This window comes from Mchenga conophoros, linkage group LG13 (genome assembly GCF_057382185.1).
Source record: "Mchenga conophoros isolate Kocher_MC1m ecotype Shallow Benthic linkage group LG13, M_conophoros_male_GT1.1, whole genome shotgun sequence".
NCBI classification, from domain to species: domain Eukaryota; kingdom Metazoa; phylum Chordata; class Actinopteri; order Cichliformes; family Cichlidae; genus Mchenga; species Mchenga conophoros.
The window spans coordinates 10801311-10822077 of record NC_140538.1 but is presented as its reverse complement, the minus strand read 5'-3'; the positions used below and the strand labels follow the sequence as shown (position 1 = coordinate 10822077).

Below are 20767 nucleotides of genomic sequence, written 5' to 3'. Positions count from 1 at the left end.
TAGTGAATATGTCCATTAGAAGTTCGCAAAGTACTTTTTCGCTTTAAATTACTTTTTCAATAATCAGTTATCCAAAACTCAGATTTGACAAATTTTCAGTGCTGTGCAAAGATTTACGGATTTCAGATTTTTGTTTTTAATCCAGTAACAACATAGAAGCATCTAACTGATCTGAAATTTCTTCTACACTCCAAACATACAGCCAGATTCATAAGAAACATATATTCTGCTCCACAAAGAAGAGGAAGTCATACAAAATATGCTACTGTATTTCAGAATAACAGTCTGGGAATAAATGAAGGCAGAAAACTCAGAGGCAACCCAAACAAAGAGGATTGTTGAGTGCATTTTAGAGCAATATTGATACAAAAAACTCTCATAGCTAATGTATATCGTGGGGAGCAGGAATAGCAAATGTTTGCCACGAATAAGTTTAAAAACCCAGTGAAGCCACTTCCAGTACACTCTACCTTGTAGTAGAGACCATTATCTAGGACTCCACAATGCAACACTGGAACTGTCCTATATGAACTGTGGAAATACTACAGAAAGACCTCCCACTACACTCTTGAAAATGGCGTTTAAAAAAGGAACTTCAACAATAAAATTATGATTTCAAATGCAGAGAATCTGCCGCCCCGGCAGTTACAGCCAGGAGATTTGCTCAGATTTTTAGGACACCAGTGAGATGCAGACAGACAGAGTGTGTGGGCTGTCAATAAAGGCTGACATAGATTGATCTGCAGGCTCATGTAGCTATGATTTAGTCTGATATGAGGAGTGACTAGATGATTATCATGGAATAACAGTGATCAGGATTTCATCTGTCTCCTGGGGGCTTTGATACAATCTGAATAAGACTAGGATTGAGAAACCTCACTCTGCCTGTCTTCCTGGTAATCTGGCTAAGGAAAAAAAGAAAGAAAAAAAAAAAAAGAACAGACCGATCTGGCAGGAAGTTAATCTGAATGAGGATCAACAGCGCTCAATCCCTGCTGGCCTCTTTGATGGGAGCCCATCATACTGTGAGAGAGGGGAGAGTAAAAGGAAAGACCAGCTTCATCCCTTCCCCTGACTGCCATGCTTTCCTCTTTCAATCCCCACTTCTCTCAATCCCTCCCTCTTCCTCCAAATCTCTCCTGCTCCTCCTCTCCATCCCTCTAGCTGTCCCAGGCAAAGGCATTATGTTCTTACCCAACCAGCCAAAGGGACAAATTAAAATGTGTTGCACTCACTCTCTCTCAGTCTGTCTAATCTTCTTAGAGACTAAGGCCTGGTGCAAGTGCTCCATCTCTTTGCCTCTGATTCCTTTTACTTGGTAAAGTCTTGAGGGCTCAAAGCACCACAACTGCTCACTCTCTCACTCACACACACACACACACACACACACACACACGAATATGTTTGGGATTTTGAATCCATCAGGACAAATCTCCCTAATCTGGGCCAAAAACAAAATCCTCAGAAATAAGAAGGCACATAGTTTACACACACGCATGGTTACATGAAAAGAATTCAAGTTCGAAACAACCCCCACGCCCCCAAAAAACAAAAGGTCGCTCAGAGATCAAGGAAACATGTCAAACAGCTCAAATAAAACTATACTGGAGTCCCTGTTGACACCTTGCTCAGTGTCTTGCGTAGCCTTTAGTTGCCAAAGCATCTTCACAGGTTTCTCCCACCTACTTACGTGCATAGACAAAAAGAAAGTGCTGGAGTCGACCTTTCCTCACCTCCACTTAACAAACCCTCTCCATCTCAATTCCTAATGTCCTAATTCCACTAATCACCTGGCCACTTAGCCCCCCACACACACAAATACACACATGCAGAGGCAAACCCCTCTCCCTAACACAAAAACACATAATGGCTTACCACTCTTTAGCAATACTACCTAACCTTGACCATAACACACACAATAATAGGCCTGGCCACCTGACAATCCCCTATCTAACCATGACCATTTAGCACAAAATTGGCCACCTTTCTCTATCATTACATTTAATTAGCTGTGATTAATCAGCTGCCAATTATACCAAACACAGCCTAAAGAGAGACACCACTCTGGACTGCCACTTGACGCTCTCACAGGGGAAAAAGTATTTGTGCATCTGAGTGTGCGTATGCATATTTGAGTCAAAGATATAATTCAATTGTAGTTTATCACCTCAGCGGTGGCTCTATCGCCATCCAAGTATAATACGGGGGAGTTCAAAAGTGAACTTTGTGTTTAGACTGTTCTAAAAGTCTGTGAAGGTTAAGTGAATCCTGGCTTTTGAAATATATCAACTGCCTTTTTTTGTTTTCTCCTGATTAGACTCTGAAAGACAGCAAAAAAAAGCCGTTAACTGTAAAACTGGGGAACTGGAGACCCAGTTGCCGAGCAGTCATTCCTGACATATTCTTTTAAGTCCACCATAGACCCTCACGCTAACCATCTGGCAATGGAATTTACATTACTGGGACCCGAGCAAACTCTGACAGACTCGTGAAAAGTATAATCCCTGCTTTAAGGCGTTCACAGATACATATCTACCAGCACACTCTAGGCTGCAGGTTGATTTTTGTAATTGTATTATCAGATCTATGGAGGCATATGTTAGATAATGGGATGAAGAGAGAAGCTGAGCTGTGAACTGGTCACCACCTGGTGGTGCAGTAGATCGGGTGGCCGGATAGGCCTGGCGTGCCCAAACATACAGAAAGGGTGCAATGGAAGTGTCTGGCAGAGGCCCTGTTCTGTGGATCTTCAATTCCCACCTCTGAGAGAACTAATCAATAGCTTCCTGAGGCCAGGGACGTCGAGTCCTGTCATGGCAATAATTCCCGAAATAAATGGAGGAGTCCAGGGAGTTTCAGTGTAATCAACAGCGACTATAGTAATGAGAGAAAAATTCTACATCTGAAGAAAAGTGATAACTTTGCCCAGAAAAGCAGATAAGGAAAGATTACAATTATTTATTTAATAAAAATGCCAGTAGATGTGATACTTTGTGTGAAGTAGTAAATACACACTATGGTTAAAAAGCAGCCATTGTCCACTAACATCTTGTATGCTTTAATTTTCAGTAGGCATGTAAATAGGCTTGCTGGACTTTTAAATCAATATTCCTGCATTTTTTTTCAGTTGCAGTCTGGGGATTTTTGTATGTACTGTGCTACAACATTTCAGTGGGATTCAAATCTGAGCTATTTTTTCCATGACGAGGTCAGCTGTACATCTATTTACAAGGCATCAGCAATCTCACACATGTAGCACGTAGCTGACTCGCTATTATAAGTAGGATAACAGTCATACAATCTAGCGAGAGCCACAATAACACGCTGATAATATTTAAGAGGGTTTGAAAATCCTCAAGAGGGACAAATCCCCATTTCAGTGCACGCCAGGACATGCGAGAGAGAGCAAGGTCAGGGCGAGGGAGTTAAGATATTTTTCACTGTTTTGTTCTCATTCTGATCGGCCTTGTTTCTGTTCCTCTGTTGTCAGGCTCATCCCTCTATTCATCTGCTCATCAATCTCTCTATTTTGTTGTCCATTCCCAACCCCTTCTCCATTTATGTGAAAATCGCTTCTTATCTGCCCGCTTTGCCTCTCTCTTTCTCGCACTAATCTACACAGATTTTAAAGCAGGACTTAAGATGACAAAGATATAAATATTCATAGAATATTCAGGTCAGATGATTTACAATAACAAAAAGAGGGTTGGCAATTCCATCCTACATGTCCTGTGCGGCTTATGACGGCCATGCACACCGGAGAACAATTTTTCATCAGCTAGATTCTCCAAGACTAAGAAACTAATTTTCTTTGGAGATCTGATCTGATCAGAGGGCAGAGTGCAGTCTAACAAAAACAAATAAAACCTTCCAATAAAGACACAATGTTACCTCGATGATCTTCCGGGCCTCGCGGTAGCGGCCTGTCTGCAGGAATGCGAAGAACAGGTCATAGAGCATGGTCATCTCTCCTCGCTCCTGGCTCACAAAGTCCATGGCTGAAGAGAAAGACAGACAGGCGAGGAAACGGAGCAGAGAAAGGTCATGAATAAAAACGCACGTAAGGTAAACAAACCCACCACACACTTCATTTCCTTCTGATTCCATTATTTGGCACAATGTCCCACTCACAAAGCAGCCCTATCAAGACAGCTCTCAAACAAACACAGGTCCCGAATGAAAGCCTAAGCTGCCCCGGTGAACTTGCTAAAACGCTCTGCTCAGCGTTACGTACTATCTCCATCCAGCAGCTTCAGAACAGGTACCAGACACACAAACAAACACACACTCTGCAAACTTTCAGTAACCTAAATGAATCTGCATATTCAGCAAACAGAAAAAAAAAGAATAATCCTACTCCCTTCATTTGCACTCATTTAAAGCTGGAAATATTTCACTGATTGGCTCCAATGTGAACAAGTTTTCAGAGTTTCTGACTGGATTAAATGATGTAGCATTTTCTATGTGCAAATCCTATCTTCCCAAGACTGAACCACACCAGCAGGATCCTGTTGAAACTTCCAGGTTAAAAGTATTCTGTCCTCTTCTTATCTGAAAATAGCTCAGTAGTTGCTATAATTGCCAGACCCTCTGAAAACCCTATACTTTATTTTTCTGTTGGTGCTTGAAACCAAACCAAGGTCACACATGTGAATGAAGATTTTGACAAGCTGTGTCATGCTTTTAGTGTGTTTTGGACAGCTGAAGGCCATTCTGCTGGAAGCTTTTCTTCTCTTTTATTTTAAAAGGTGTATTTTAAGGTGAATTTTTAGACTATTCGTGCACTGCATCAGCATGGGTCCACAGGGGTACTCACGATGCTGCGAGTGCGACTCAAGGTTTATGTCACAAGTCATCCTCTCTGATGCTTTATATGATGGAGTGAGAGGCGGTGTAATTTGTTATTCGTAAGTTGACACTGCTTTACATGCTGGCCTCTTTCAGCACTTTAATCAGAGTTACTTTGGATTTAAGGGTGCAGCGACTAACTGTGAGGGTTTGTCACCTTTTGGCATGTTGGGGGAATGAAAGGAGACAGAGGGGAGGGAAGGAAGTGGAGAGGTGCTCCACTGTACAGTTTCAACCTTTACGTACTCCAGAGCCACTTGCCCCAGCGGCTCACCGAACTTGACCTTTTCACCGCATCGCTGTCAACATACAGGGAGACTGTTCTAAATGTGACTGGCTGACATGCTTCACCGTGACCCTGGTCTGAACCTTTCTCACTCTCTGGTCCTCTTATGCTCTCTTGGGATTGTTGGCACTTGTTACATGTGCGTTTAACGCAAACACTGAATGAGCACTTTAGAATAGCTCCTCCCCACACACAAAGACCCAAATGAATAACAAAAGGTTGGAGTCAATCAGAGGAAACAAAAATGGTTCACGCTAAGCTGGAGTGGGGGAAAAAATTTGGATTATAGCTGTGAGACGCAGTGACAGAGTACACAGCTATTCTGAACTTCTGAACTCTGGGGAATCCTGGTCCAGTGTTCAGATTAACCTGTCTTTTGTCACTCCTAATCTGTAGGTTAATGAAAAATGTTTGAAATCCCACCAGGACTATTCTTGTTTGCATGACAAAACAAACATGCATGTTATAATTTATAAATGAAAAAATTTAAATTTAAGAAAAATGTAAAATCTTCTCGTCCTTAGAGGATGTGGAACCACTAAATATTTGATTTGAGCTCGATCAAACAACCTGAATGATCCCGTAGTTATGTTTTTTTCCCTCTTGCCTAAACCCCAGCTATAGCATATGGCTGCCCCTCCATAAATCAAATCAAACCAAACCAAAATTTTTTTATATAGCACATTTAAAAACAACGTCATCAAAGTGCTTCACAAATTAGGAAATAAATAAAATAAGACAAATTTACCAAACAGCAACACAAGACAAGACAAACATAGAAGCCAACCAAATGATAGTCAAAATAACTTAAGGCTGTTTGATATAACGATATATATCGGATGACGATATAAAAACGTCTATCGTTTCATTTTACGCTATCGTTTGTTTCGTGGTGTCGCAAAATAAACCGTTTACAGCAATATTTTTTCATCGTTGTGATGGTCACTGTAGTGGCTATATTAATTTCTTAAAGTTCTCTCTTTCTCTTATATTTAATATAACCACACTACAGGCGGACAAGCGCCTGTTTTTATGCGTTGTCGTTAGCAACAATGACAGTAAAACCATCGCATGTCCGCTTGTTTATTTTCCACATAAACCTTTCACAATAAAGCTCAAGATCCTGTTGAGACTTTTCAAAATAAACGTGAAAGAGTATGCAGAGTGTTTACGGATGAGAAGCAAAAAAGAGCCGCCAGGTGCTAAAAAAATAAACCTTTGACTCAAACGTTAGAACAGGCTTTTCCCCGCAGCACGCCGTGTAATAAATACTCACAAAGAAAACGGCGGCCGTTACAACTTATGTCTAAAAATGTACAGTTTCATGCAACACTCAACTCCAGGTACACGATACCCAGCTGGAAACACTTCACGCAAGTCGAGCTGCCCGACATTCACAGAAGTTTCAGAAAATGCAAAATGTTTTTGTGTTGATAGAAGTCTTATATCGGGATATGAGATTTTGGTCATATCGCACAGCCCTAGTCATAGTCAAGGTAAAAAGATGAGTCTTTAAGCGAGATCTGAAAGACTGAATAGACTCGGAAGTGTGATTGGCAATAGGGAGACTGTTCCACAGTCCAGGTGCTGCGATAGCAAAGGCACGATCACCTCTGGTTTTCAGCCTAGACTTGGGTTGTATTAAGAGCATCTGGTTTGAAGATCTTAGTGCTTTTTAGGATTATACAAATGGAGTTCTGTTAAATAGCTAGGCACGATATTGTTTAAGATTTTATAAGTGAGTAAAAGAATTTTAAAATCAATGCGAAATTTCTCAGAAAGCCAGTGTAAGTTGGCTAAAACTGGAGTAATATGATCATGCATTCTGGCACCTGATAAAAGGCTGCAGCAGCGTTCTGTACTAATTGCAAACGGTAGAGAGAGGAGCGAGGGAGGCCTAAATAAAGGGAGTTACAATACTCAAAGTTACTCCCTAAGCCCCTGCTCAGACCACAGGCAGTATAAAGGTTGGATGAAGCTTCCTGGCCGGAAATGTAAGGACAATACAGGAAGTGCCCTAAACTTTCATCAAAGCAGCTGTTTGCCCAGACATCTATAAACACTTTCCGATTAGTTTATGAGCTCAGCCGCTAATTTTGGGTCAAACAAAATATAGCAAAGTCTATTTTCTATATTCTAGTTAGTATGTTTCAGAAAGAAAGATTATTTCAGATATGCTCACTGGCTAACAACGTCTGATTGATGAATCGTTGGTCAAACTACAAGTCACACCCATCGGTACCTTGAAAAGGATCTATGAGTGATATGACAATAGCAACATCCATGTTTTATAGTGGGTTATAAATATATGGTTCTGTTGGAGGTTTCTTCCTGTTAAAAATTAGTCCTTGACAAATGCTTCCTTCTAGGGGATTGCCAGATTCTCTAATAGTCTTTACAATATTAAGGAAAAATAAATAAATAAATTGCCCATTAGTATTTTTTTTTAATACAAACTGATGATAGATGGGTTACTGGATGTGGAAAAAGGTAGCTGAAGGACAGGATGTGATGACTATGTACAAAGTGTGTAACCTTTCTGCAGTAACTCAGTCTCTCCTTTCTCCACCAGAGCAACAATAATGTCGTGGATGCGAGGCAGGTGGTTGTAGCGCTTCTGACACTCGAGTGCCGCTTCGAGAGCTCCGGACACGTCCTTACTGCAGATACAGACAAAGAGAGAGAGAGCAGAGAGCGAGTTAGATGCCAGGTCTGTGCAATCAGTCATGTACAGGATTGTGTCAGTAGAGAATAGAAGAGCGTATCATGGGGTGTTAACCCTGTGACCTCCCATTCAAGCACTATGACCCACCCCAACAATACAGGCCTTTGAATTCATGACAGCACAACTGTGGGCGATGAAGCCTTTTGGCCCCAATACATCATTCTCACACAATCAGGCACACTCTCACACACCTATCTGTGAGGGGCTAATGTCTCTCTGGACAGGCTGTTAGAGGGGAAGCAATGCAACAGATAAAAGGACTCCACTGATCTTTACCCTCTCTGCTCTGCTCCTCTTGCGCCTTCAAACTTCTCTTGCTCTTCCTTTTGTCTCTTCAACGCCCTTTAACCTTCCCCTCATTTTCTCTTCTCTCATTTCCCTTTTCTTCTAACCTTCCCGTCTTCTTTTTATCCTTCCGTCTCTCTTCCTCCACACCATCTTTTCCCCCCCATGCTGTCAGCTCTCACACTCCTCCGATGACCTCACCCCCCAGCTGAGCAATTTAACAGAAATATGGCAACAAAATTAGTCCCCCCCCACCCCGCCAGCAGCATCACCACAGCTTCATCTCATGTCACCCCCCCGCCTAACCTTCTACTTTCACGCCTTCCAACAAACAAAAGAGCATGCAGAAGGAGGATGAGTGCACCTGAAGGAGTGATAACGAGAGAAGTAGAGAGGCAGAGATAGGTAAAGGAAATAAGAGAGCAAGAGCAAGAAGAGGGAGTGGGAGAGACCACATCAATCCCCTCTATTGTGACAGCGCTGCCATCAATCTGTTGATTGGGTAATTACCATGTCAATCACACAGAGGTCAAAGCATATAAGGCACCCACAAAGGAGGCAAGGGGCAGAGTGAATGAGTGAGAAAAAGACAGTGTCAGACAGAATGGACAGGTATAGTTTTTGCAGTGTTTTTTTCCCTCTCATCTAATCAATTAAATAAGCAGATTTGTGAAATATGTCCAAAAAGACCAACAACTTTAGAGGGAAAAAAAGGACCGAAAATGATGTGACCTTGAGTTCAGCTTCTGTGAGCCAGCAGCAGCAGAAGAGAGTGATAGAGGGAGGAGGGATGGAGTGATTAGGGTTGGAAGGCAAAGAGGTCTGCTAATTGAAATGAAGAGGGACAACATTATTCAGCAGCGGCAGTCAAGAGGCTGTTCAAATGCATAACAGTCTGATTGAACAATGCAGAAGAGAGACTAAGAGATTTTTGAAAATGAGAGAAAGAGTGTGGAGATGGGAGGAGACCAGAAAGGGAGGCGTTGGTGTGCAGTTTACCCCCCAAAATGAGAAAGGGATGGGGAAAAAAGTACAGTATGCTCTTTGTAGTTGACGTATCATATACATACAATTACTTTAACTATTATGGTGTGGTGCACAAGGCCATTTCATTCCTCATTTGTTTCATCATCTCAACTATCTGTCCACCTTATTCATCCCTCCATCAAGCAACTCCATAACTACTTATAATCCCTCTTTTCTAATGAGAGAGAAAGAGAGAGAGAAAAGGGGCCTGGCGTTGCAATTATACCCCTTCTGCCTTCCTCCCCTCTCTCCGCCCGCTAACCCCCCCCCCCCCCAAAAAAAAGAGCTAAAGATGTCGAAAGATGGATAATTTCCCCTAGGTACAATTTAACTGTCACTTTGCATTGCCATTTACTGCAGCGCACAGCCCTGTTAATGTCCCCAACTTTGCATGTCAGCCACTTTCCAGCCAATTAAGCCCTGAAAAAATAACGAGCGCTTTGCTCCATAGAAACCTGAAGGATTAGACAAGGAAGCTCATTTTACCTCATCTTACTCCCCCTTCTTTACCTCCCTCTCCATTTCCGTCACCCCTCCTCCCCCTTTTGTTCGGAGGAGATGAGCAGGCCTGTTATCAAGCCACTGTCCTCGCGTGAGGGAAAACGAGGTGTCTGTGTCTTGAAACACAAATGAAACTGATCATCACACCACTACATGTATTCAAGAAAGGCACTTATGCTAGTATGGTTCACCCCCCCCCCCCCACATGATTGAAACTGTGCGTGTAACGTTGTGGTAATGTGAATCATTCCCATCACCATTTTGGCTGAACAGATAATTCAGCTGTTCCCAACTTGTTATTTAATGGAGATATATATATATATATATATATATATATATATATATATATATATATACAAACCTTATGAGCCAAAGCCCATATTCAGACTGTTCTGCTACATCAATCAGAGGCAGCGTCCTTACATGGCCATCTCATGCACACTGCCCTGGCTGTGAGCACCCACCTGCTGTTATGTTTATGAGGGGCAGCCAATCAGAAAACAGTTGGCTTAAAAGGATTAATATGTCAAAAATATTCATTAGACCAACTTAAACATAAGCTTAATTTAGTATCGACCATGTTAAGAGTTAAACATGCATGTTTTAGCATGTCTTTTCACGTTCTTCCATTATTCAACTCCGGCTGCTTCGATTTCTCTACATGGGATTTCCATTTCTTCCTTTTATTCCTAGGGAGTGGGAGTGAATGAGGCGTTTTTCTCTGAGCCACTTGTCTCTTTTCAGCTCTACCCTCCTCCTCATATTCCATCAACGTGGCTGCCGTCTTATCATCCACGTCCTGCCAGCTCTTCATTTTGCTGGACTCATTAGCATTTACTGTTGCTAATCACTTCCACGAGGATGTGGCAATGTGAGCTAGCTGCCAGCTAGCGTAGTCGCAGGTTAGCAGACACAATACAAAGCGGACAGGCATGACGGCTAACGGGGCGGCGCATATGATGGGCTGTCAAGGGCTAATCTGGCGGAGAAGTGTTCATTAAGTCATTAGCGCTGACGCTGCGATGAGATGGGTGCAGGCGGGAGTGATGCCTGCTTTGTCCTCTTTTATCGCTTCCCTTCATCCCTCCTCCTCCTCCTCCTTCCGACTGTTTGTCCGCTGACTGACGGAATGAAGAGGTGGAGAATGGGTGAAGATAAAAGATAAAAAAGAGAAGAGGGCAAAGAGACTGATTCAACCGGCGTGCAAAAGTCAAGTGTTGCAGTACTGAGGCTTGACTGAACCACTGTTGGAACTACAAGAACCACCACTGCACTTTCACAAAAGACTAATTTAAGACATTTGCTGTTTTAAAATAGGATTTAAAAACGTAACTAAGATAACTCTGTAGCCAAAGTAAAATAAAGTTAATAAAATAGTGATTATTCACAAGAGTGTCCTGAATAAGCTTTATTATTAAGTTGTTACTCATCTATCAATTTTAAGTAGAATTAAGCCATCTGTTACAATTACACCAATCTACTTTATGCACAGCAAACTGGACAACTTTGTCAAAATTTTATCTGCACACCAGATGAGTTGACCAACACTCAACAACCAGCCAACTAAGCGTACCCAAATGTCCTACTAACAAATCATAAACACATGACAGATGTTAGAATACCAACAACCATCTTTTTCCTTCGTGTTTATTAGTGTGTGTTCACTGCAGTATCATTTGGAGGAAGTACAACTGGCACTTGATTTGTGAACGAGGCTGTGCTAAGCTGCTGTGTGCATTTGTGTTTTGGCGGCTGTTGATGACCCAGTAGTAAATTAGCCTGCTAATCTCACAGAGGCAGTGATTAACGAGTGAACCTCGAAACTGTTTGTGCCAGAGACCAGACTTACAGCAACACAAACAGCAACAAGGGAGCACCCGGTGAGAGAGAGTGTGTGTATGTGTGTGCGCGCAAGCGAGCTTTCTTTGCAGAGGTCTACCTCTGCTGCAGTAAGCACGCTAGAGGTAAACTGCACATGAAAGCATGCACAGTATGTGTGTGTGCCCCCTAACCGCGCATTACGTGTCTATGGTAAATCCAGCAATTAGTGGTCTGTACATAATTAACATGCTAATGAGTTGATCTACTTAAAAGCTGCTTCGACAAATAGAACGCGCACATGCGCTGAAAAACACACACAAACCGAATAGAGTTGAGGGTGGGGCAATAGCAGTGACCCCGCAGCCAATATTTGCTAATGCTCATTTGCATACTTGCATTATGAGAAGCAGCATCGATGGCCATCTCTCCCCACACACCCACACTTAAACCTCAGAGGAGAGCAGTGGGTGTTTCAGGGGATCAGGGGTGGGGGAGCTCATGGGAGAGGTTGCAGCTGGCGCATCCTCAAACAAACAAAACCTGGCTCTGACGCGCATAAACACACACGGCTAACATAAATGAGCAATTTCCACATCCTCTCTCTATCTGAATCGCTGACCCAGAATATAACCTCAGCTATGATCATAGGGAGGAATGAGTGACTCATTGAGACACACATGCATACACACACCTGGCAACAGGCTTTGGCAGATGAAGGCTCAAATCTGAAAACAAAAGTGAGCTTGTTGGCTGGTTAAGTGGAGACCATCAGCCATAAAACTGGAACATACAACTCAAATAGATGTTTTAACTTTAAGGGAGTTTGGGACACTTTTGTAACACTTAGGATCTCTTTTACCTGACCAGGTAGGCAGTAACCACGGGGGAGCAGAGATTAGCAGTGGGCTTGACCAGACCGAGGGTAAAGACTGTGTCTTGCAGTCGGCGGATGGAAGGGATATCGCCTCCGGCCGCTACAGCGTTGAGCGCGTGAAACAGGGTGGTCATGTGTGTGTCGTTCATCGGCACATCCTTCTCCTTCATCTCCTTCAGGATGTCCACTGCCTCTGAGATGGAAAGGAAGAAACGTCAGCAACGCTTGCTCCCACATCTGTGTGCGACGCTTCAGTGAGGTGTCAGCATGCACCTCTCCATCAAAGCAAGCGATGTGAAAGTGGATTAGATGGACAGAGAACGGGCACATGAAAAGAACAAAAGAGAAGGAGAAAGAGAGATGATGCAGAGAGGAGAAAGAAAGCGAGAGGAGGGCAGATATTGGCTGGGAGAAGAGTAGGGTGTGTGAATGTGATAAAAGGCCCCTTTAGCTAATTCCATGTGGGGGAAACAAACCCATATTAAAACAGAATTTTGCACCCAGCGGGGGATGCAAATCCAACCCCGTATAATGCCAACTCTGTGCTAATTGCTACTTGCAGTTTTCTAAACGAGACTACAATTACCAGACCTCTACAATGGAGGCCAGCTTTTTGCCGTGGCCATGTGGAAAGCACTTGGGGGGCTAAATTATAGGTATGTGGCGACAAGGGCCCGCCGTGGACCCAGCGAGACCTCGCTAAGCGGGCTGAGGGGTGGATCAGTTTGGTCAAGTCCAGCCGGTAATGGAGGGCTTTTTACTGGGCCACGCGTCCATCTGGCCAACACTAGGGGCTAAATGGTGAAAAGAGAGTGTGGTTTGTGTGTGTGCATATGTGGTGTATCAGGGTAAAGCAATTAAGATGCGTTTACCATCTATTTAGACAGCTGCTAATGGGCTGACAGCGATACAGCCGCTCTCCACCACGGATACTAATCTATACAGCATGACCAAGAAGGAGGAGGGAGATGGAGAGATGCACAGACACAGAATATATTTGAATAATCACCATTAAGCCTCCAAATGCAGGATAATGTTGGATCCTGTCTTACAAAGATCCTCGCTCTTTTCACTGGTGAAGATTTTAGTACACAGATGCATGAAAGCAAATAAAGTGAACACATGGGAGTAATGATATCCACACCTACACAGCTGTTAATACAACAAAACCCCTCAAACGAGTGTCACTCTACTGGGAACACACACCCTCGTGGGCTGAGATACGGGGCCACTGGTGAGTGCTTTGGCATCCTAATTTCAGTCTGTCTCTCCAGCCCTCCACCTCCCTATGCCAGTTGTTATGGCGATGGGAACCCATGGCTGTCACAGATTTAATGGGACGGGGGGAAAAAATAGAGGGGCGAAGAGGGGGACGGGGTGACTAGCAGTGGAGGAGACACCGCTAAACAGGGGGAGAAAATAAAAGGAGGGTTAAGCTTTTCAAAAGGGATAAGTTTGGTTAATTGAATGTGGGCCTGATGAAGATAAAGGGTACTCTTTCAACTTATCCGGTTTCTGTTGCTGCTCTGTTTCTGTTTTTAATTATCAAGATATCAGCAATTGATACCATCAACATAGTTTCCAACTACAAATATATTCCCACGTTTTACCAATTCTGCGATACTCAACACACTGCAATTCCCCGTATCATAGCTGTGCCACTGAAGACAAAGCAAGAGGATTTAGACGATCTGCCCTCCAATTGCCCCCCCACCCCAACATTTTAGCCGCTTTCTTCATTGCAACTTTTAAATTACCCTCAAGTCTTTTCCTTTCAGGCTAATTTATTTCATAAGCATTACCTTAAGCAGTAACTAAATCATGACCCTGATAAGTAAAATTAGTGGTGGAATTGGTTTAAAGCAGGGGTGGGCATTTAATTTCCCCAAGAGGCCACATGAGAAATCGGGACTGTTGTGGTGGACTGCACTAATAAGCTTATGAAGAGATAAAATTCATGAGCAGAATTGAGATCAGCTTATTGGAGCGGTTCTCTACGACTCTCATGAGGCCCCTTGGTGAAAATTCATTGCTCACCACTCGTGTAAAAACGAGTGTATAAATGTATGTAATGTAAGAAGAAGCAAAAAGATATAATGCAATATTCATATTCTGTCCCACTCATAGGTGTGCTTTTAACTTCTTTCAACAAAGAACACAAGCACCACAAATCAGGGAGGTGAGCTTGATGGAAGAATGTGTGGATGTGTGACACAAACGTTTGATAATTAAATCTGTTCAGTTTAATAATGTTGCTGTAAGTCACCTTCGTGGGAAAACTTAAAATTAGGCTAATTTTGTCATAGTGAAAATATTTCTTCATTCAACTCAACCAGCATACATGATAATAAAGCTACACTTAACATGCTTATAATAACAGTTTAGGTCTCTGCACTACTAGTGTCAATGCACTCAAATGTCAATAAACAGAATGACAAAAATGAAACAGACATCACTTCATGAACAGACGAACTGAGCAAGGTTATCCACAAGAAAAACAAAGAAAACCTTCAAATAACAGAACAGTTTCCCCCTAAAGAACGGTTTTCCACAGAGTTGATTACAAATGGTGGTATCAACATTAAACAATATCTCTAATGACTTGAGTCGTTGTCAAGTCTGTACTATTTATCACTTCCAGTGAAACTTGTGCTTCACTCCGACTATCCATCTCCATGCCTCCCACTCTCCCTTTCTCCGTACCTCTCTCCATCACTAACTGACAGACCCACTAATCACTGAGACCAATGGCTTGGAGTTGATCTGCCCAAATGGATCAACACTAGCTAACATCCCTCCGTCCACCGTCCAAACTTCCCCCACGGCGTCCTCTCTCCATCTCCCCCTTTATCTGTTCGTTTAGCCAGTATGCATATCCATCAGCTCAGCCGAGCATCATGGCCAGCACAGCGAGCCAGACCACACACACACACACACACACACACACACACACACACACACACGTGTGCGCACACACTTGAAGAGATGGGGAGGCAGACAGGGCAGGTAAACAAACATCACACAGCCCAGTGGTTCACCTAATGTTCCATGACATGACTGCTAGTGATGTCTCTTTCCCAAACACACATAGCTCCAAAGACATATCCAGGACCACCAAAAGCCAGAACAAGTTCTGTTTACCAAAGTGGGAGGATGGACAGGTGGAGGAAGCGGAGCAAGGGCAGGTCAAACAGATGGCTGTGATAGAAGAGCTATATTTAAAAAAGGACAGAGCTTGCAAAGATGGAGAGAGAGGATACTCAGAGGACAGAGGCTATGCTGGGTGCACTCTTTGTGATCGTCTGGATCTGTTACTTAAAGGGTTATGGATGCATTGGGTGAAGATTGGCTCAACTTTGATTAATCCAGAACTGCATCTAGATCCAGTGAGTTAAAGCACATCATTTTGATATTCTCAAGAAAATACCACAAACATATATTTTGGTGGAAGTAAGATATCTGGAGTAGATCTTGTTAACAAAAGTGTTTATAACAGCATATGTCTGTATTAGCCAATAAACACTGGATTTTATATAATTTGTTTGAAATAGACACTAAATGTGGACTATTACAGTACTGAATAAAACATAATAACAATAATAAACATTTTAATGTTCAGCAGTTTTCCACCTGCCCATGTTGACAGGAGAATCTTTTCCTAAATCTCAACAGATGAACCTACAATGATGTTTTTGGACCTCAACATGCTAGAAAAAAAAAGCCAAAGAGATGCAAGATCAGGAAGATTTATGGACATGTGAAAGTTAATCTGAGGAGCGAGCAGCATAGGAAGATCAATCAGCTATTAGAAGAGGAATCAATTATGAAGAATTACCTAAGAGCAACAGGGGAAGGTAAGTAAAAAGAATAAAGTGAAAAGGATGACGTATTGTAAAAACAAAGTTCGCCTGTTAGGTGAAATGAGAGAGCCATGAGCAAAAAACAAAAAAAGCCATTAGAGACAGTGAGAAGTAAAGAAGGATGCCAGGAGACATGATCTTCATCTGGTCCTGGTGTGTGCTGGGAGCCAGGCGGACCAGCGTCTGGGTGGGGACAGGCTAAAATCAAGGTTAGCCATGTGTGCTAATGTGGCTGACAAGCGTCCCCCTCCATATGCACACTCCGACTAATGGCAAATGCGTTAGCGCTGCCTATACACACCCCAACACACATACACAGATGGATAACACCAACCGCTGTGCCACCAAATGCCTTTTGCTTGAATTCACATGCAAATTTGCGTGTCGCTGTGTGTATGTGTGTGTGAGAAATGTTCAAGCACTTTGGTGGACATGATCTGCCATTAGCATCAAGGCAGATTTCAATAATTCTGGAAAAATACACACAGTCCTGTAATTTTCCCCTCTCTCGTTTCTCACTGACACGGATGTGCGTGTGTGTATGTGTGTGTGTTGGAGGGGATAAGAGAATGACACGCTTTGCGACGGAGCAGAGGAGAGAGGGTCAGATAGAGAGATAGCAAAAGGGGAGGAGAGGAACGGCGAGGAGAGACAAGGGAAACATTTTTCCTGTCATTGGGTGCAAAAAGCAGAGCGGCAAAACTGATGGTAATTGGGTCTTCGATGGGCTGAAGGAAACCCACCGTAGCATTCTGGAAATAGCCAGCTAATGTGGTTTGAGGGAGGGGAAATGACAGATTGTGACAGAGCTGGTGACACGTACAAAGAAGCGCATTGGTTTTTAAGTTCAAGCCAGATATACTGACAAAGAAAAAGCAGCAGTCAATTGTATGTATTACTTTTATTTAAAGAGGGAAGGCTACTGGAGCAAGCTCAACTTTATAAGAATATCCTCATCACGCAAAATTAAAATAAACAAAACAAAAAAGGATTAATCACTCAAAAAAAAAAGGACTTAACAACTTAAGAAATTTATTAATCAAAGAATTTGTCAAACTAATAGCACAAAGAAGGAAAAAAAATACATTATTTGTAGTTCTAGGTTAACTTACCCTCCATTCTGCCATTTACAGAAAGGACCTTGACCAGCGCAAGGTATTTGCTGGCATCCAGTGCTACTGATGAGTCCTTACGACTCCTAAAAGCAGAGACAGAGATAGCAACAGACAGACTTGATTAATGTATTCCACTTACAGTAATGCAACTCATCTATTGTACGTTCTCAGTGTTCAGGCTGATGCTGGAAGCAGGTGGTGAGTGAAGAGAAGGAAATGGGGGAGGCAGAGGGGAGAGTTTCCTGTGTTTTAGCCAGTCAACTAAGCGGCTGGACCCTGCATTAATGTCTCCCCTAATACCACTCAAGTTAAACTTTAATGGCCTGCTACTGGCCACAGTGCAGCCGTGTGCGTCTGTGTGTGTGCGCGCGTGTAGAAAATTTGTTTGTGTGCGCACATTATGCTCCACTCACAATTCTCTCTTCAGGTTCAGTGCTTCCTCCACATTGTTTTGGCGACAGCACAGGTTGATGAGGATGGCGTAGCCGCCGGCTGTCATCTCCTCTTCGTGCTGCTGCTTCAGCTCGAGGGCACGCTGCAGGTTCTGATCAGACAACAACGCTCTCAGGAAAAAAAAAAAACCCAAAACCAAACACAAAAACAAAGCAGCTAACTTCAAAAAAGAAAACAAAAGAAAAAGAGCCTTATGAGACCAAAAGAAATTTTACCTCCTCAGCACTCAGAGCCTGGATGGCCTGTTTGAGAACAAGTCCTAATGGTTTGTTCTCTGCTTTTAGTTCAGCCAATTTATTCTCAAGTGCCAACACCTTGCCCTCAATTCCCTAAAGGAGACAGAAAGGTGTTAAACACATGTACATGACCACTGTCCAACCTCACGGGTACAGGAGCTTGTACAAATAGACACATGGACATTCATCTCCACAGGAGAGCTGCGCTCTTACTTGGGGTGTGGGGAAGATGTCTTTACAAAATGGCACATCAAAGAAAGTTATGAGGATAATTGTGAAACTTGAACATTTTGTATGCGTCCTTCACAATGTCCTACTTACAGTGGCACGAGGAGTAGCTGACACAGGGCCATTGGAGACTTTCTCTTTGGGGTCTACCAAAGCCATCACATCCTGACACACACACATGCACACACAGCGTCAACACTTGGCATCCAATTTCTACTGCAGTATAATGAGCACTTAGAGTAACAGTGCAGAAAACATAGTGGAAAAACTGACTCTAATTTACCTGAAAACGATATAATAAAATGTCCAAAGTAACAGTAGGTATATTTAAAAATAAAAGACTGAAGGTCGGGCTCAATACCTTGACAAGCTCAGGAACGTGGCAGGAATCCAGAAGGTTCCTTATCCCTCGATAGAGGTTTACTGAAATCATTATATTCTGTGTAGAAATCAGCAGGAAAACAAACATCAGCAAGAAACTCGAGCTTAACCTGTCGATTTCTGTTACAAAGTCAGCTGAAAATCTCTCAGCCACAACTAAATTTAAAAAAATCCATCAAGAGCTTATGCTCAAAATCGTTTGCGGAGCATAACGCTGTAATCAGGTGCTACTGGAAATGATGCAATTTCAATAAAGGGACATTAACGACTAATTAACAACAAAATGGCAAAACTCTTTCAGTGACATCCTTTTTTTGGTGATTAATACCTGAGAGATGACCTGCATGCAAATTAGAGTTGACGCTATTGACTCATTACTCAAAAATGAATATGCAACTATTCACTGGATACCACTTTGCAGATGAGAGTTTGAGCTTTTGTGTGTTTTATGTTATGTGGGTTAAGGCCCTCCACAGATGACTGATGAGCCAATAATGAGATGAAAATATAATACAACAGGACAACTTTAAATACATACAAGACGAAAAAAAAACATAAAAAAAAAAAACTAAATAATGGCTGGATATATATAGAAAAAAAAATCCTAAAATATATAATATACAATAGTCAAAAACCCTGAAGGTGAATAAAATAATGTAATTCTGGATAAAAATGAAAGACCTCAAAACCCAAAATAATAAAATAGAATCAAACAAAGATATATACACTCTCACAAAACACTAGTCTGGACTTTGAGAAATTGATTAGGATACTTTCATCTTGTGAATGTTTATGCTGATTAGAATTTAAAGGAAAATGACAAATTAATAAATATTGTGATATATATTCATATTTGCTCCAAAGCATATGAAGTATCGCTTTATATGAAAAGGATTTCCGCAGATGAAGGTGAGAAACAGCACTGCCAACACTGGTATCAAAAAAAAATGTCCACTTAAGGATTAACATTTATTTTTTTTACACTTTAAATTCCAAACAAAGCCAGTGAAGAGAGTTTTTGTTTCTTCCTTTTTCCCCCCTAAATCCTTGATGTAAAACATGATTTAATCTTCTTCGACATGTCTGGACCTCGTAACTCAAACCTTCACTCTTGAAAAATAGAGCACAGGATGAGCGTGTATACTGTAAATAATCCGAGTCCGATTACACACCGCATCATCTCAGATCAGACAGTCCAAGCTCCTTTAAAGTGGGAAGGTTATGAATGTACTGGATATAGAGATGTTAGTACATGAATGTGTGGTGTGTGCATTTCTCCCCCCAATCAACTTAATCGGTGTGTGTACCTTAGACTGCAGCTGACTGAAGAATTTCCGCAGTTTGTCTTCTTGCGCCCGCACCTGCCCTTCTGACATGCTGTCGATCAGATTATACAGGAAGTAGGCTGTAGCTTCTGCACAAACACACACGCATATACACATGCACAGTGAGCCGTTGTCTTGGGAATACATTTCATTTGCCACCGTGTCAGTCACTCTGGCCATTTGTGCATTTATACTATTTTTCTGTAACCTCTGCAGAGTGTGTGATTGTGTTTCTTTTCTGCTGACAGAAGCTGCTTTTGGGCTGGAGTTTGAGTGAATGTACGACGGCTGGCAGTGACAGATTCCTCTTACTGCAGCGTGTACACACACACACACTTGCAGATGTCGTGTAACTGGATGTGACATGGATAACGGTCTCCATCGCTCCCACCTGCACACACACCAGTTTCAGCACTTTGGACATTCTGTGACACACACACACACACACACACACACACACACACACACACAGCGACATTAACGCTCTGCACACACACTGACAGCGCAAAAACGCTGCCTAACAGTCACACATACCCACTTTAACTACTCTGTGCTGTGTCAGCAGCTAGGCTCCCTTTCCTCCGATGGAGAGGGCAGGTCTTTCATCCACACAGCAACACACTCACACTCACACACACACAAAATGATGAGAAGTGGGCCGGGCAGCAGTCCACTGCTACTGAGACTGAACGTAAACACATGCAAAGCATTTTTTTGTCATCTGAATTATAGTTAGAAAGTGACAGCGCATACAGTCCCGACTCTGAATACCAATATGAGTTACACGTACAGCCATACTCTCA

The 20767-nt window shown here is 42.5% G+C and overlaps 1 protein-coding gene across 1 annotated transcript in view; it reads right to left on the bottom strand.

Moving 5' to 3' along the window:
* The window catches only part of lrpprc (leucine-rich pentatricopeptide repeat containing), a 59667-nt gene that overhangs the window by 21345 nt on the left and 17555 nt on the right, over positions 1-20767 (bottom strand). Inside the window, exons 17-25 of the mRNA XM_085296403.1 lie at positions 19947-20053; positions 18620-18697; positions 18352-18423; positions 18010-18123; positions 17755-17885; positions 17339-17424; positions 12352-12559; positions 7670-7794; positions 3892-3998 (exon numbers count right to left, since the gene is read on the bottom strand). Coding sequence (XP_085152529.1) covers positions 3892-3998; positions 7670-7794; positions 12352-12559; positions 17339-17424; positions 17755-17885; positions 18010-18123; positions 18352-18423; positions 18620-18697; positions 19947-20053 — 1028 coding nt within the window. The remainder of the gene's footprint in view (positions 1-3891; positions 3999-7669; positions 7795-12351; positions 12560-17338; positions 17425-17754; positions 17886-18009; positions 18124-18351; positions 18424-18619; positions 18698-19946; positions 20054-20767) is intronic.